The 15,211-nt window shown below is 38.5% G+C and overlaps 1 protein-coding gene across 5 annotated transcripts; it reads left to right on the top strand.

Moving 5' to 3' along the window:
• LOC109223201 (splicing factor U2af large subunit B-like) lies at positions 1,923–12,904 on the top strand. Of its 5 annotated transcripts, none has more exons than XM_019387417.1 (14): positions 1,923–2,063; positions 2,798–2,947; positions 5,271–5,500; positions 5,645–5,917; positions 6,809–6,879; positions 7,474–7,544; positions 7,627–7,671; positions 8,017–8,076; positions 9,008–9,068; positions 9,152–9,264; positions 9,608–10,054; positions 10,218–10,353; positions 10,577–10,644; positions 12,420–12,904. In XM_019387417.1, the coding sequence occupies exons 2-14, from the start codon at positions 2,819–2,821 to the stop codon at positions 12,555–12,557; spliced, it is 1,842 nt and encodes a 613-aa protein (XP_019242962.1). In that variant the 5' UTR covers positions 1,923–2,063; positions 2,798–2,818; the 3' UTR covers positions 12,558–12,904. The 5 variants fall into 5 exon arrangements, with proteins under 5 accessions (XP_019242962.1, XP_019242958.1, XP_019242961.1 ...); XM_019387413.1 differs by having other exon boundaries at positions 7,462–7,544; XM_019387416.1 differs by having other exon boundaries at positions 1,937–2,063; positions 2,787–2,947; positions 7,462–7,544.

The raw sequence follows: 15,211 nt of genomic DNA, 5'->3' as shown, positions 1-15,211 counted from the left end.
TCTCGAGAGCATCTTCACCGGCCTTGATGGCTTCGTACTTCACACGCCACCAGAGTTTAGCATCACCCTGAAGATACATGGCAGCAGTTGCTACCTTCTTAGCTTCCTCCAGATCCCCAACAGCATCGAAATACTGTTCGACGTCAAAGATGAAGTTTTCCACTTCCTTGGCATTCCTAGCTCCACTGTATGGCTTTGGCTCAGGAATTTTCAGCTTCTTTGTCGCGGAAGCGGAGTTCACAGCACCTCCGATTTGGTTTCCACCTCCTCGGAGTAGGCCCTGTAAAGCAGCGTTGACAACATTGAGTTGGTCTGTCAATTTGTCAATGGTTTGTTGCATGGCAGTCACCTTTTCTGCCTCTTGTGCCCTGTGGGCTAAATCCTCGGTGCGCTCCTGTTGGAGCCCCTCGAATTTCTCAAAGATTTCGGCTGCCTCTGTGGCTGCCGTCTGTCGGTCTCCCTCGGAGTCGCGACTGATGTTTTCAACGTCAACTTCGACCTGAAGCACCCTGCGGTCCAGGTCGTCCAACCTTTGCAGTAGGCTGGTTCTTAGTTCAGGCACCGTATCCATAATAGGCCGCAATACCTCAACCGTCCCTTCGAGGGCCGCAATGCGGTCCCCATGATTCACCATGGTCAGAAATGGTGGTATGTCAATACGTTCCCTCGTCCGATGTCGAGCCTAGGCTCTGATACCAACTGTTACGCGTCGCCTTCCTGAGATTCCTTGGAAGGGCGACGTAAGGCTAGGCAACTGATGTCAGTGCAGTTGCTGTCCGCCAACTGAGGTCCCCTCCGTACGTTAGACGAGATTGTCAGTGCCGTACGGGAAAACCAATGTCAAGAGCAATTGAGAGAACAGAAATGAGAATTCAGAATGAAAGAAAGCTTGATTGCATTAATGAAAGCTATTACAGAAAAGCAACGCGGTGTCGAGGGGGAGAGACACCAGTACAGAGAATTGCTTGCTTGCTAGAAAGTTTTGATTACTTGATCCCCCCTAATAGTACTTAAAAAAAATAATCCAAAGTTACAAGACTAGACTTGACTAAGCTAGAGAAACATAATGGAAGTACATGAAATAAAACTACTCTATATTTACAATGAAAATGACTTAGTTTTCTATAAGGCAGCAGCAGGTCCGTCGTCAGCAGCAGTGTCTTTGGCATCACGGTCTGCGCGCGCGGCGCTGTTGGCTTCTGCCTGCGGCTTGGCGCTCGCGAGGGATATCGGTGGGGCGACAGAGGCACCTGCGCGCTTGTCACTTGGCGCGGCCAAGACCACGGGGCCGTCCGTGGCGCTAGACATTGGGAGGTTCGCTAGGACGCCACGGGGCGCGCCCAAGGGGTCATGGGACATGGCTGGAAAGCCGCCCATGACATATATCACGTAAATTACAACTGAGGAAACATTTTAATACCATGCCATAGTGTCATAAAATGGAGCCGATAAAGAATAACAAAATGACAGAAATATATAACACTATAAGGGATAGTCTTTAACTTTTGGCCTTTAAGGCAGACCACATGTCCAATGATCAAACCTTCAAGGTCAAAAGCCAAAAATATTGTCCATGGGTAAAAATTTTATGGGCGAAGTGCACAAACAACCTTTCTTAGGGCTGCTAATTAGGAATTAGCTAGTACTTATTTTATCCTGAAATTTTGAACTAACAATCTAATTCAAGACCATTCAGGACACTTGAAAATTAAACTTCATGATGTATTGACTAATTCTTAAAATAGTACCCTTTAGAAGTGGCTACCTGGTGTCATTTCTACTAGCTGTATGCATGCTCCTTTTATAAGCCCAAAAGCAAATAATAGCGATTGGCAGCCCAAACTGTCCAATTACCTGATCCACAATTTCGAGACCCATTTACACAGCTCAACGGCCCATCTCACAAAACGCCGTAGTCTGGAACCATAATAGAATTGTTTAATTCACATTTTTTTCCCCTTCACTTTGCTTTCTCCTACACGTTCACAAACCCTAGCACTAGTTTAGCCGATCGCCGTGCAGTTTCCCGGTTCACCTCGCCGGAGCAGTGCAGCCGTTTGCCAGTTTGTACCATTCTCTCTCTGTCTCTATATATATTATACATACATATACTATCTCTCTTTCTACATATACACACACATAGATATACGCATAACGTTATGTTCTATGACTTGTGAGAATGCAATTACATAATCAGGGGAAATTTATCGATCCTTACATGTTTTCTTAAGATAAATTTTATTCTCGAGATTTGCTTTGATGATAGAATGTATCGTATTTCGTATCCTTTGAATTCGCACCAACTGAATTATGAACTATCAGGATTGAGCTTAGAAGTGGCGACATGATGAAAATTGGGTTAAGAGCACTTTTGGTCCATCAATTAATGACAAGTTCTAATTTTAGTCTGTATTATATCTTACTAAACACTTGTAACCTTCAATTAATTGAAATGTGCGCATTTCATCCTTTTGCTCGCGAGTACTCAAAAATTACCAGAATTAGTGACCATTACACCATTTAATTACTCATGTGTTACAGTAAGTTTGTACTGTTACTTCATATTTGAGGGTAATATAGTTCTAAAAATATTCTAAATATAACATATAATTCACATAAAGGGACCAAAAACACACATTTTTAACTAATTGAAGGTTAAATGGATTCAATCATATATCACAAGGATCAAAATCAGAATTTACCAATAATCGAGGGACTAAAAGTGCTATTAATCCATGTGTGTTTTAGTTAGTCTTAGGTAAGTTTGTGGTCCTAACACATTTTAGTTAATTTCCAGGTGTTCTACTCTAAATCATCTATGGACTCCCATGAAAATGGGCGCAGTCAGCTCACGCCTAGTCGTACTGGTGGTGAGAACGAAATAGCCGGTGTGGATAATGGAGAAGAAGAAGAACATAATTTGAGGAGGAGAAGATCAAGCTCTAAGGTATGATGAGTTTTTTGACAATTACTCCCTCCGTCTCGTGAAGTAGGAGCAGATACCTAGCTTTCCCGTGTCTGTTAAAAGTAATGCATACCTTTTGTCCTTGAGAGTCGGATAGGTGGGACACATCTTGTATCATCATCAGCCTAGCAATGGTTGAATTAGTCTCAATCACCACACAGATTTCAGCAGCTAACTGAATAGCCGTTATCTCTGAATTCTAATGTTGAAGCAGTGTTTTGGAGAGCGAGAAGCGGAAAAAAGCAACGAGGCCTCGCTTCACCTTAAGCGAGAAGCGTAAAGCGAAGCGCTTCTTTCTTTTCCATGTGAAACACAATTTAATACAAAAATAAAATATATTAAATAAGCTTAGCTAAATGGCCAAGAACTCAATAAATATAACATATTAAGCAAATATTTCAATTCTTAAAGTAAGAAGTATATAATAGATACCAGGACTGGATAGTCAATAATCCTCATAAGTCATAACATATTAAGCAAATGCAAAATCAAATCACAAAGGGAGCAACATACTATCATCAACAAGATCTCCAAACTCTTGAAGTGTCATCACATTTGAGAAGAAAAAAAACCCGGAGCAGAACAAAGAAAAAAGAAGGGCAGAACATAGAAAATAACTGCTGCAAGTCGAAGAATAAAAAAAAAATAGAAAAGAAGAAGAGAAAAAAGAGACAAAGAGAAAAGTGAAGAGGAGTCGAGAGGAAACAGGTAAAGCAGAGAAAAGAAGAAGAGGAAGAGAAAAGAAGAAGAGAAGAGAAGAGAAAACTTACCTTGAAAGAAGTCGCAACACTCAAGAGAAGAGGAAGAGATGTCGCAAGGCTTGCAACAGTCCACTCAAAGCAGATGTTTTGGAAGAGAAGTGAGAATGTATTTGCGAAATTTCAAAATAAACCCTAGGCAGTCGTCGACCTCGCTTAAGCGAGCTTTTTTCGCTTTTCTCGCCCGCCTCGCTTCTGGGCATGAAGCGTGCGCTTTTTAACCCATGTCTCGCTTTAGGGCAGAAAAGCACAAGGGTTGCGCCTCGCTTCTCGGTTAAAGCGCAGAAGCGATCGCTTTTAATAACACTGTTGAGGTAGGTCGTAGAGATCTATCAAAGGCTATCTTTAGCATAATTAGCTTGGTTGATTGTAGAATAGCGTGACGGCCAAAGGTAAATAGTTTGATTTGCACGAAGTTTACGAAAGAAATGAAGACTTTTGAAACTTGTGGTCTTCAACATGCCATAAGATTTGTGTGGTTATAAAACTTTTCATTAATTATAGAATGGAGGTTTAAGATTAGATTGTTTTCAAATGAAAAAATATATCATTCTCTTTGGAACATACTAATAAAGAAATAATGTTGCATAAACCGGAACAACAATAGTAGTTATCTTTAGTCATATTCTATAGAAATTTATGGAGGAGAAGATCAAGCTCTAAGGTATGATGAAATTTGTGGCTATTCAATGCTATTATGGTCTACTCTTAATGAAAATTGCAACTTTTGGAACTGTTTTTATTTAGCATATATTTTAATCTTAGGCAAGACTTGTCAAAGGAAACATTTGATTTTGGTTGGGTTCTAGTCCGTCGACTTTTTTAATGCGTATTGCTCCAACATATTTTTTAAAGCTTCTTCTTTTGATTATATGTAGGAAGAGGCTAACAATTGAGTAGAAAATTATCCTTAGCATGTGATTAATTGTTTACCTTGTGTTATAGTATCTCTTTTTCAAAATTAAGTTTGACAATGTGGAGCTAGGATGAAGTTCCTCCTATCCTCACCCCTGATGGGCACACTTGGACTTCAAAATGGCATTTTTTTTGTTTATGGTCAAGATCATGCAGAAGGGGACAGCAAATTAATGTTCTTTTGGTCATGTTATCAGTTCTACGAGGCGAATCAGTTTGGTATCTGTGAGTCATTTGAAACCTGGTTAGTTTTATCAATCTTATATTGGATAAATGGGTGTAAGGTGAATGTTGGTCGATGGGTTTTATCCTTAGTAGAACAGCACATCATGGAAATGAATACTTTGCAGAGGAAATGTAAGAATTTATATAGGTCAGTCATTGCAGGTTCCTTCTGATTTTAGTGAAATATTGGATTCACTAGAATATCTTCTTTGCATATGTAGGTTTCGTTTTATGATTGTTCTTTCAGGTGGAGTTGTAAATTTATAATTTCCTGCAGAAATAAATCAGAGTTGTGTAGTTGGATGCTACAAAATTATGCTTTTCATTGTTTAACATCTGGTTGTTACTCGCTCCCCTTTATTGCTTCTGTTTTTGATTAACATTTCCAATGATTTTACATCTTTCAGCACAGCTCCCGTGATTATGAAAATGAAAGGGAGTCGTCAAGAAGCAGGGACAGGGAGAGGGACAAAGGACGTGATAAGGATAGAGATAGGAGCAGAGACAAGGAAAGGGATCGTGATCGCGAAAAAGATCGTGATCGTCGCCACAGAGATCGAAGTGAGAGGCGTAGGACTAGAGATAGAGATGATGCTGCTACCATTTCTGATGATGGTCCTGAGGGCCGGGAATACTGGTAATCATTGCTCATTTTAATCAGTTGTGGTAGAATTGCTGATATATGTGCCATCGCATTGGCTGTTTTGCACATCTGTTTTTCCCTTGCTTCTGGTTGGGGACAAGCCATGCATTCATGTCTGTGATTTATTTGTTGGTGCAGGCAGAAAGATTATGATAGAGATAGAGATAGAGATAGAGATAGAGATGAGAGGCATAGACATAGGTCAAAATCTTATGAGAGAGAGCGAGAGGAAGGTCATAGACACAGGTCCAAATCGTATGACAAGGATGGAGAGGAAAGAGATAGACACAGGTCAAAATCCTATGACAAAGATAGAGAGGAGAGGCGTGGACACAGATCTCACTCGAGGGGAAAATCTGGTCATAGATCAAGATCACGTTCTCGCTCTCGCTCTCGTTCACGCTCCAAAAGGTAAGTTCTCTGCTGACCATGAAAAACTGATAATTGGCAGTCCTTTGGGATTGCTCTCTATTACAGAGACTATGGTACTTTTTTTCTTTGCTTATGTTGAGGAATGTCAGATTTGCATTCATGCTGGTCCGGGACATTTTATTTGTAGTCGAGCCCAACTTGTTTGGGATTGAGGCGTAGTAGTAGTAGTAGCTGTTAATCCGGAAATTGTTTGTCTGATTTCAGCTATGAGTGCAATTCTGGTTCCCGTGGAATAATCAGTTTCATGCATGTAATATTAGTTCCTTCATTAGCATTTATCTTTTTACTCAGCAGGTTGAGCTAAAATATCCTCACTCTTCTGGTAGGTACCTAGTTTGAGAAATGGGACACTCCCTTTGGTGAGGGGTGGTGAGGGTAGAAGAGATTGGTTACAATAGTTATTATAAAAGGACAATTAAATGACCTAAGATCTTGGAGCACCGAGGGTGTGTAAGTCGATGAAGTTGAAACAAAGACAACGGATGACGTCCATCGATCTAAGCCATGTTAGCCATAGTTACCGGTACCTGTATTATTGGAAGATGCAGGTACCTAAATAGTGGAGGTGTGTCAAGCTAGCTCGGACACCCACATTAGAAAAATTGAGTTAGTACCTAGTAGCTTGGATGAATTGAAAGAGACGCAGTTGGGGACGGAAATTGTAGATATGACATTACTAGTTATGTAATTTCGTTGGTGAAGATAATTTAATTGTTCATTCTTTTTCTTTTTAACAATACTAGTAATACTATAGGTTCCTTCTTTATTTTTTTTTTTTTGGGGGGGGGGGGGGAGTCAGTTACTGTTGTTCATTTATTGAAAGGTTTGTATTAGCATTTCTCTAACTGTTCGTACTGATTATGCTTGCAGCAAAAGGATCAGCGGGTTTGACATGGCACCTCCTACTTCTGCTCTGTTACCCGGTGCTCCTGCTGTTACAGGTGCTTACTGATTTCTTTTATATAGGCAACATTTTGGTAATTGTTACTTTTTTTTTCTTTTGGATGTAGTGTGGAAAGTTCTTATCAAAATGCATGGTTTCATTTTGGTATGTTGCTAGATTGGATGCTCACATTTATTTCAATTGTTTGACTGTTCATATTCTATTTCAATTGTTTATTGGTGAAATAACTCTGAGACTGAGAAGATTTTTGTTTTTTGTTGTCTTTGGTGTTGTTTTTTTGTTTAGTATGTCTTATCTTATGTTCTAAGAAGGCAACGTTGGGCTAGTAGCCCCACTGTGCTGACAATGGGCGTGAGCCAACCGCTCTAGCTTTTATGTTCAAGGAAGACAATAAAAGGTCTCACTCATCTTCAACCAGGGTTTTTTTATTTGGTAGCTTTCAAGTAATTTCTCCAATACCTGAATATATTGTGAAATACTTTTGTAATATTTACCGAAGATTATTTTGAGGAAACCTAAAAATTGTTCTAATTTTAGCAGCCGAAGTAAACAGATCTATGTGTTTAAAGGTCCTTCTCATTGATAAACAAAGAAAATATCCTCATTTTATCCCTATAAGATGCTCCTGCAGGTCAACTTCCTGCCACTGCCCCAGCTATTCCAGGAATCTTTCCTAACATGTTCCCTTTGGCATCTGCACAGGTATTTTCTCCCTTTTGGAAGTGGAACAATATTTTGTTCTTATTTTTTCAATGATTTTAAAACTTCTCTCTGTTTGTGGCAGCTTGGAGCTATTCCTGTTATGCCAGTCCAGGCAATGACTCAGCAGGTCTTAGTTGTCTCCTCAACCTCTTCATTTTTTTCAATGTTCCATTAGTAGCTCTTCGTCTGCTTCAATTAGATGCTCTAATGACGAGATTTCAAAATGGTCACTTACAAGATGAAATTACAGCATTTGTCTTGAGTTTTTCTGGATGCTCTGCAACAGAATCTTTCCTTCAGTCTAACTTTAGAAAAATTATTATGTCATGCTTTCGAAATTCTCAAATTTGGCCTACAGTTCGAGCTGGAAGGGTCATTTCAATAGACTTGAGGAAATATTTTAGTATCAGAATTTCTGGTGGAATTCTTTTTTAAAAAATTTGGTGGTTTTCTGAGAGTGCTTATTTCTCAGGCAACTAGACATGCAAGGCGAGTTTATGTGGGTGGACTTCCTCCGAGTGCAAATGAACAGGTAATTTTTTTTTCATCCTATTAGTTCAGATGTTTTGATTATTTTACTTATATAGTTAGCTTGGGTTCCCTATATTCAGAAAATTTGGTAGTCAAAGAGTTACCTTAGTTTGTTAGTCTGCTGGTGGTTTTCGTATATATTTGACTGAATCCATCATTAGTCATCCCCTCTTCATAACTTATTTGAATCTATCATTTTCTTGGCATGGATGAGGGTGGCTTGAATGTCATGGGCTACAGACCTGCTTTCATTTTTACTCAAATCGCTCTTGTAGCTTCAGCTTAGTTTTAGCTCAAATTTTCTGTCTATATTATCCCTAGACGATACCAGTGTCTAATTTGAGAAATCGCTTCAGTTATCAGCTGAAACAATGAATTAGAAATTCATGTGAAACTTGACATCATGATTCAAGCATTCTCTGGATAAGCATCTCAAATGCCACGTTATTAACTTCTCCATTTTTTTCTAAAAAATAAAAGTAAGTGATGCTTTCTAGCCTTTTAATGAGCCTTGAGAGATGCATTTAAGTCATTTACTGAGAAATATTGAATCTTTACAGTGCCAAAATGTTCACCAACAAACACAAAGGGCCTCATTTGTATAGGCAAATGAACTAAGGAATATACTAGCTATGGGAGAAGGAAACCTTTTTTTATCTTGAAAAAGATGAGAGAAACACACATAAAAATTATGGAGATGGTAGAAATTATACTTTATATGGGGTCCTTCAAATTTGGGTTTGACTTATTTCTAACATTAGTCTATTCTTATGTTGAAGGTTTTGTGACTTCTTTTTTCTTCTATAAAGAGAAGAATTATTTCTAGAACTAGTAAACCTTGTTCAATAAATTTTGAACTTTCAAATGAGATGTATTTTACTTATTTGGGCTGTAGATAATCTGTCTTCTGATAATATTTTATTCTTGTTCAGTCAGTGGCGACCTACTTTAATCATGTTATGTCGGCAATTGGTGGAAACACTGCTGGTCCAGGTTAGTCAAATTGAACTGTCTTCAGGTCTTAACTCAACTATGCCGTATCCTACGATGCTTTAATTTTTCACTGTGTTTTCCAGGAGATGCTGTTGTTAATGTTTATATAAACCATGAGAAAAAGTTTGCTTTCGTTGAGATGAGATCCGTGGAGGAGGCCAGCAATGCCATGGCCTTAGATGGCATTATCTTTGAGGTAATCTTCCTTTCTAGTTTAGGGATCAGTTTGTAGGCTTCTGAATCACCTGCCAAGACAGTATGTGAAAGGTTGGCCTGGATTCACGTATAGGGTGGTATTTGTTAAAATTCTTACCTTCATCTGACGCATGTATTTAATGCTGGTGGTCTTGTTTCTTCTTTGTATTGGTTCTTTTTTCTGCTGGCTCCTTTTACTTTATAGTGGTTAATTCTTTTGCATATGTAGGACTTGTTTTGTAAGTACTATTTTTTGGGAATAATAATTTATCAGCCTTGGACTATATTTAGTTCACATTGGAGGAAACTCAAATTTGTGCTAATATCGTCTCCTCGCGCTGTAGGGAACTCAAGTAAAAGTTAGAAGACCAACTGATTATAACCCCTCCCTGGCTGCAACACTTGGTCCGAGCCAACCGAATCCAAACCTTAACCTTGCTGCAGTGGGATTATCACCAGGATCCACTGGTGGGCTTGAAGGTCCTGACCGTATTTTTGTGGGAGGCCTGCCATACTATTTCACTGAAGCTCAGATTAGGGAGTTGCTTGAGTCCTTTGGCCCTCTTCGGGGGTTTAATCTGGTCAAAGATAAAGAAACTGGAAACTCGAAAGGCTATGCCTTTTGTGTTTACTCTGACGTGTCGGTTACAGATATTGCATGTGCAGCTCTTAATGGGATTAAGATGGGTGATAAAACTCTTACTGTCAGACGTGCAAGTCAAGGTACTTTACAGCCTAAGCCAGAGCAGGAGAGTATATTAATGCATGCTCAGCAACAAATAGCACTGCAGGTAATGTTTATCCTTTTGTTATTCAAGCTGTGTTGCTTTTTGTTTCTTTCCTTTGCTTGTTTGGACAATTTATTCTAGGCTGTCACATTCTTATACTGTTTCTCAAGGGGAAATGTCGACTGATCTTTGGGCCTGTGGCTTGTTTGTGGCTTTTGATTTGCAGAGACTCATGCTACAACCTGGTGGACCTCCTACTAAAGTCTTATGCCTAACAAATGTGGTTAGCGCGGATGAGCTCAAAGATGATGAAGACTATGAAGATATAGTGGAAGATATGAGAACTGAATGCGGGAAATTTGGTAAATACATTCAGTTACTTCAGACGCATCAAGCTAGTCTTGTTCTTTCATTTTGAATACTCAAGCTTTATATTTAATAGCTCTTTTATGTTTTTATGTGGCATAAATCTTCGCAAGTCTTTAATATCATGAGCTTAGCCATAAATATAATTGGCTTAATTTATTTTTGGGTTTCACAATTCTTCTAATGTGAAAATTTATACTATCTTTGTTCAATTTGCAGGTAATTTAGTGAATTTAGTCATCCCACGCCCAAGGCCTGATGGTGAACCGACACCAGGGGTTGGAAAGGTTAGTAGTTCAGTATGCACCATGATGCTTTCTGCACAATTTTATTATGCACCAATATACAACAACAACAACAACAAACTAGTATGTTCCCACCAGGTGGGGTCTGGGGAGGGTAGTCTGTACGCAGACCTTACCCCTACCTAACAAGTAGAGAGGCTTGTTTCCAATAGACCCTCGGCTCAGGAAGGGTAATAAGAAAAAGAGGAAAGCAAGAAAGGAAGAAAGAGGGAAGAGAAAAGAAAAAGGGAGAGATAAAGAATAAGTAGTACCAAATAATAGCAACAGAGAATACAATACCTGAGGCGAACAAAATCACATAACGTAATAAAAATCTAAGAAGGGACATGCGTGCTACTAAGGCTATCGGTGAGCAACTAAAAACTACCCACTAACCTTCTACCTTAATCCTCGACCTGCACACCCTCCTATCAAGGGTCATGTCCTCAGTAAGCTGAATCAGTGCCATGTCCTGTCTAATCACCTCTCCCCAGTACTTCTTAGGCCTACCTCGACCTCTTCTCAAACTCGCCATGGCCAACCTCTCACACCTCCTAACAGGAGCATCAATGCTTCTTCTCTTAACATGTCCGAACCATCTCAGCCTCGACTCCCGCATCTTGTCCTCCACGGAGGCTACTCCCACTCTGTCTCGGATAATTTCATTCTTGATCTTATCTCTCCCGGTACACCCACACATCCATCGCAACATCCTCATCTCTGCTACTTTCATCTTCTACACGTGGGAGTTCTTGACTAGCCAACACTCAGCCCCATACAGCATAGCCGGTCGAACCACCACTCTATAAAACTTACCCTTAAGTCTTGGCGGCACATTCTTGTCACATAAAACACCGGAAGCGAGCCTCCGCTTCATCCAACCTGCTCCGATGCGATGTGCGACATGTTCGTCAATCTCCTCGTTACCTTGGATAATAGACCCAAGATACTTAAAACTCGCTCTCCTGGGGATAACTTGAGCATTAAGCTTTACCTCTACGTCTGCTTCACGGGTCCCTTCACTGAATTTGCACTCCAAGTATTCTGTTTTGGTTCTACTCAATTTGAAACCTTTAGACTCCAAGGTCTGTCTCCAAACCTCCATCCTCGCGTTAACTCCGCTTCGCGCTTCACGTCTCGTCAATCAACACTATATCATCGGCAAATAGCAATGCACCAAGGCACCTCCCTTTGGATGTGTCGCGACAGTACATCCCTCGCTAAGGCAAATAAAAATGGGCCAAGAGCCGACCCCTGGTGCAACCCTATCACCATAGAAAAATGCTCCGAGTCACCACCCACAGTCCTCACCCGAGTCTTAGCATCGTCATACATATCCTTAATAACCCTAATGTACGCTACCGGAACGCCGCTAGCCTCCAAACATCTCCACAGGACCTCCCTCGGGACTTTATCGTGCGCTTTGTCAACGTCAATAAACACCATATGCAAGTCCTTCTTCCTCTCCCTGTACTGCTGCACTAATCTCCTTACCAGATGAATCGCTTCCGTAGTCGAACACCCCGGCATGCACTAATATACCTTTTTAAAAAAGATATAAACCCGTGCACCAGTATTCTACACAAATATAAACACTACCAGTATTCTTAGGATGCTATACAGGTTTTGACATAATCGCTTGGTTTTATCAGCAGCAACTTATAATATTTCAACAGTTAGTAAATCCTCAAATTGATGCTTTGGACCAACGCTGAAAGACTTCTGCTATAACCTTGTTTCCGTGTTTATTAAGTATGTTTGCTGTTGGTTATCCTCAGGTCTTTTTGGAGTACACGGATGTGGAGGGTTCCTCGAGAGCTCAACAAGGATTGAATGGCAGAAAATTCGGTGGAAACCCAGTTGTTGCTGTCTTTTATTCGGAGAACAAGTTCTCTGAGGGGGATTACGAGGGCTAGGTATCTGCTCTGGACTGTCTTGAGCGCAGACAGCCAAAACGATGTAGTAAATAGCTATCGTCCTCCCTTGGAATTCTTTAGACTTGGAATTCTTTAGTTGTACTCTAGTTTCCTTTCTTTAACGGAAATGTTTGTTTGGTCTGAAGATTCCATGTGACCAACTATAAGCCCAGCTGCTGCTTTTATTCCCAGCTACTGTAGAGCTAGTAGGACTGTATGCCTAGTCAAGAGGCGCGCTTGGCGTATGCGTGGCGTGATTTTGTAGTATGTGTATTATTACTTTAACATAAATTTAACCATCTTAGTTTTCTTTGGACTAATAAATCATTGGATTCATCGCATGTGTATCTCGTGCGTCACATGTGCATCTTGTGTCAATTAATAAAAACTTTTTAAAATAACGTATGTATTATTAAACATATGTGTGAGGTAGATAATAAAATTAATAGAAAAAGTGCAAACTCAAAATGATGAAAGTAATCTTATTTCTTGATCAACTAGGTAGTTATAATCAAAATTACTGAACGTTATCTAAACTTGTGATTATGAGTAATATAGACTAGAATATGTTGACTTGTGGTAGTACTTCTTTCTAATGTAAATCATGCATATGCCTTAATAATACAAGAAAAAATTACTAAGATATCAGTTTTTATCAATGTGAATTCAATTGTAAATCTTGAACCAACTACTCTCCTATTAGACACAGTACTATAAGCAGAAAAGAGGTTAGAGTTCAATTGCCGCCAAAAGGAGTTAGAGAGTTCTATCAGATAAAATTGTGGAGGGAAAGGTTATAAGAAAGAAAGAAAAAAAACAGAAGCCAACAATGGAGTAAATTTCTGGTATTTCATTTGTCATTATCTAATTATTTCTTTGTACAAACAAAACTTGGGATTAAGGAAAAACAAAAGAACACACACAGTAACGAAAAGAAGGTTACAAGAAAAATTCAAGTAGTGATCTATATGTATTGCAGTTTTGTATTCTCTGCTTTCTCATTTAGTCTTAGTAGGTGAATTGTCTTCTCTGGAAGTTGAGTGCCTTATTCGCCAATGCAAAGTAACGACTCAAGAATTTTTTTTGGGTTTCCAACTATGTCCGATACTTGCATTGGGGCCCGACTAAATCTTGATTTGCGCTGGAAAATCCCACATTAGGGTGGGGATGGGTAAAACGCTCTCTAACAAAGGTCCATACCCAGGGCTCGAACTTGAAATCTCTAAGAATGTAGGAGTACTTATTACTCCACCACAACCCTGGTTGGTAACAGCTCAAGAATTGTTCCACAGTTTCATTATTGCCAAGATCATTTGTCCAGGGCTTCTATTTCTCTCTTTCATGTTCTAAAATTAAATTTTTAGGGTTTGGTACAAAATTTAAATAATTAAAAGTTAAATATACTCGGTGAGCAATGATCACAATTTTAAAAATTACCATGTAATCAGATAACGCAGAAGCATTCCTTAATCCAGTAAAACAGCGTAGTATATATGCCAACTTATTATGATTAAAGAATAAATGTAGGTAGCATTATATATCAGTTAACCATAGTAAGTGATAAGTTTTACTTTTCTTTACCAAATCATAAAAGTTATGTGAATTATTAAAGTTATCAGTGTGATTAATCAGACAAGCACCAAATGCTTTTGATAGATTTGTTTTATTTCTATAATAGCTTGCGATAAATTATAACATTAGCATGAGTTCTTTGATAGCATCGAAAAGTTCCATCTTAATGACAAATTTCAAGATAACAAGAGTCAAAATTAATGTTGGATATATTATTCTCCCTTTTTCAATTTTCAATTAATTTGGTCAATCTAATACTTGGTTAAAAAAAAAAAATAATTCATGTGCATTCAACTCATCAAAAAAATAGAAAAATAAAAAATAATAGTGTCCATGAAAATAAAAGGGAAGATGACACTATATAACCGCATTCAAATAATAGCCGAAAATTACACTATATAGCCACTCTCAAAGTAATAATCGATCTTTTTTAATTTATATATATATATATATATCATATACAAAATATATAAATTTTATATACTTTAATGGATATCGAATAATAGTTTCAGCCGGGCTGATAGCCTATTTGACCAAGCTTCTTTTGAGACAAATTTTTTTTTTTTGCTCAAAAGTAACTTTTTTTCCCCTAAAATTAAGGTGTTTGGCAAGCTTTTGAAAGGAAAAAAGTGCTGAGGAGAAGCCTAAGCAGTTTTTGAGAAGCAAAAAAAATAGCTTATCTCCAAAAGCACTTTTGAGAAAATACACTTAGAATCACTTTTTAAAAGCTTGTCCAAACAATAATCGCTACTCAAAAGTGCATTTCAACTTAAATAGCCAAACATAAACTGCTTCTCACTAAAAGTATTTTTTTTGAAAAGCACTTTTGAGAAAAGGATTTCTCAAAATAAGTTGATTTTAGAGCCCGTTTGGACATAATTTTTTTTTTCCTTTTTTTCAAAATTATTTTTACTTTTTTTCGAAATCAGCGTTTGTTCATAAAATTTCCAATTTTCACTTGAAGATACATTTTGGAAATTTGAAAACTTTCAAAAAGCTGTTTTTCAAATTTTTCACTTAAATCACTCACAAGACTTCAAAAACTACTTAAAAGTTTATTCATGTTCAAACACAAATCCAAA

The sequence above is a fragment of the Nicotiana attenuata genome, chromosome 3 (genome assembly GCF_001879085.1).
Source record: "Nicotiana attenuata strain UT chromosome 3, NIATTr2, whole genome shotgun sequence".
NCBI lineage: Eukaryota > Viridiplantae > Streptophyta > Magnoliopsida > Solanales > Solanaceae > Nicotiana > Nicotiana attenuata.
This window is presented reverse-complemented; position numbering and strand designations above follow the sequence as displayed.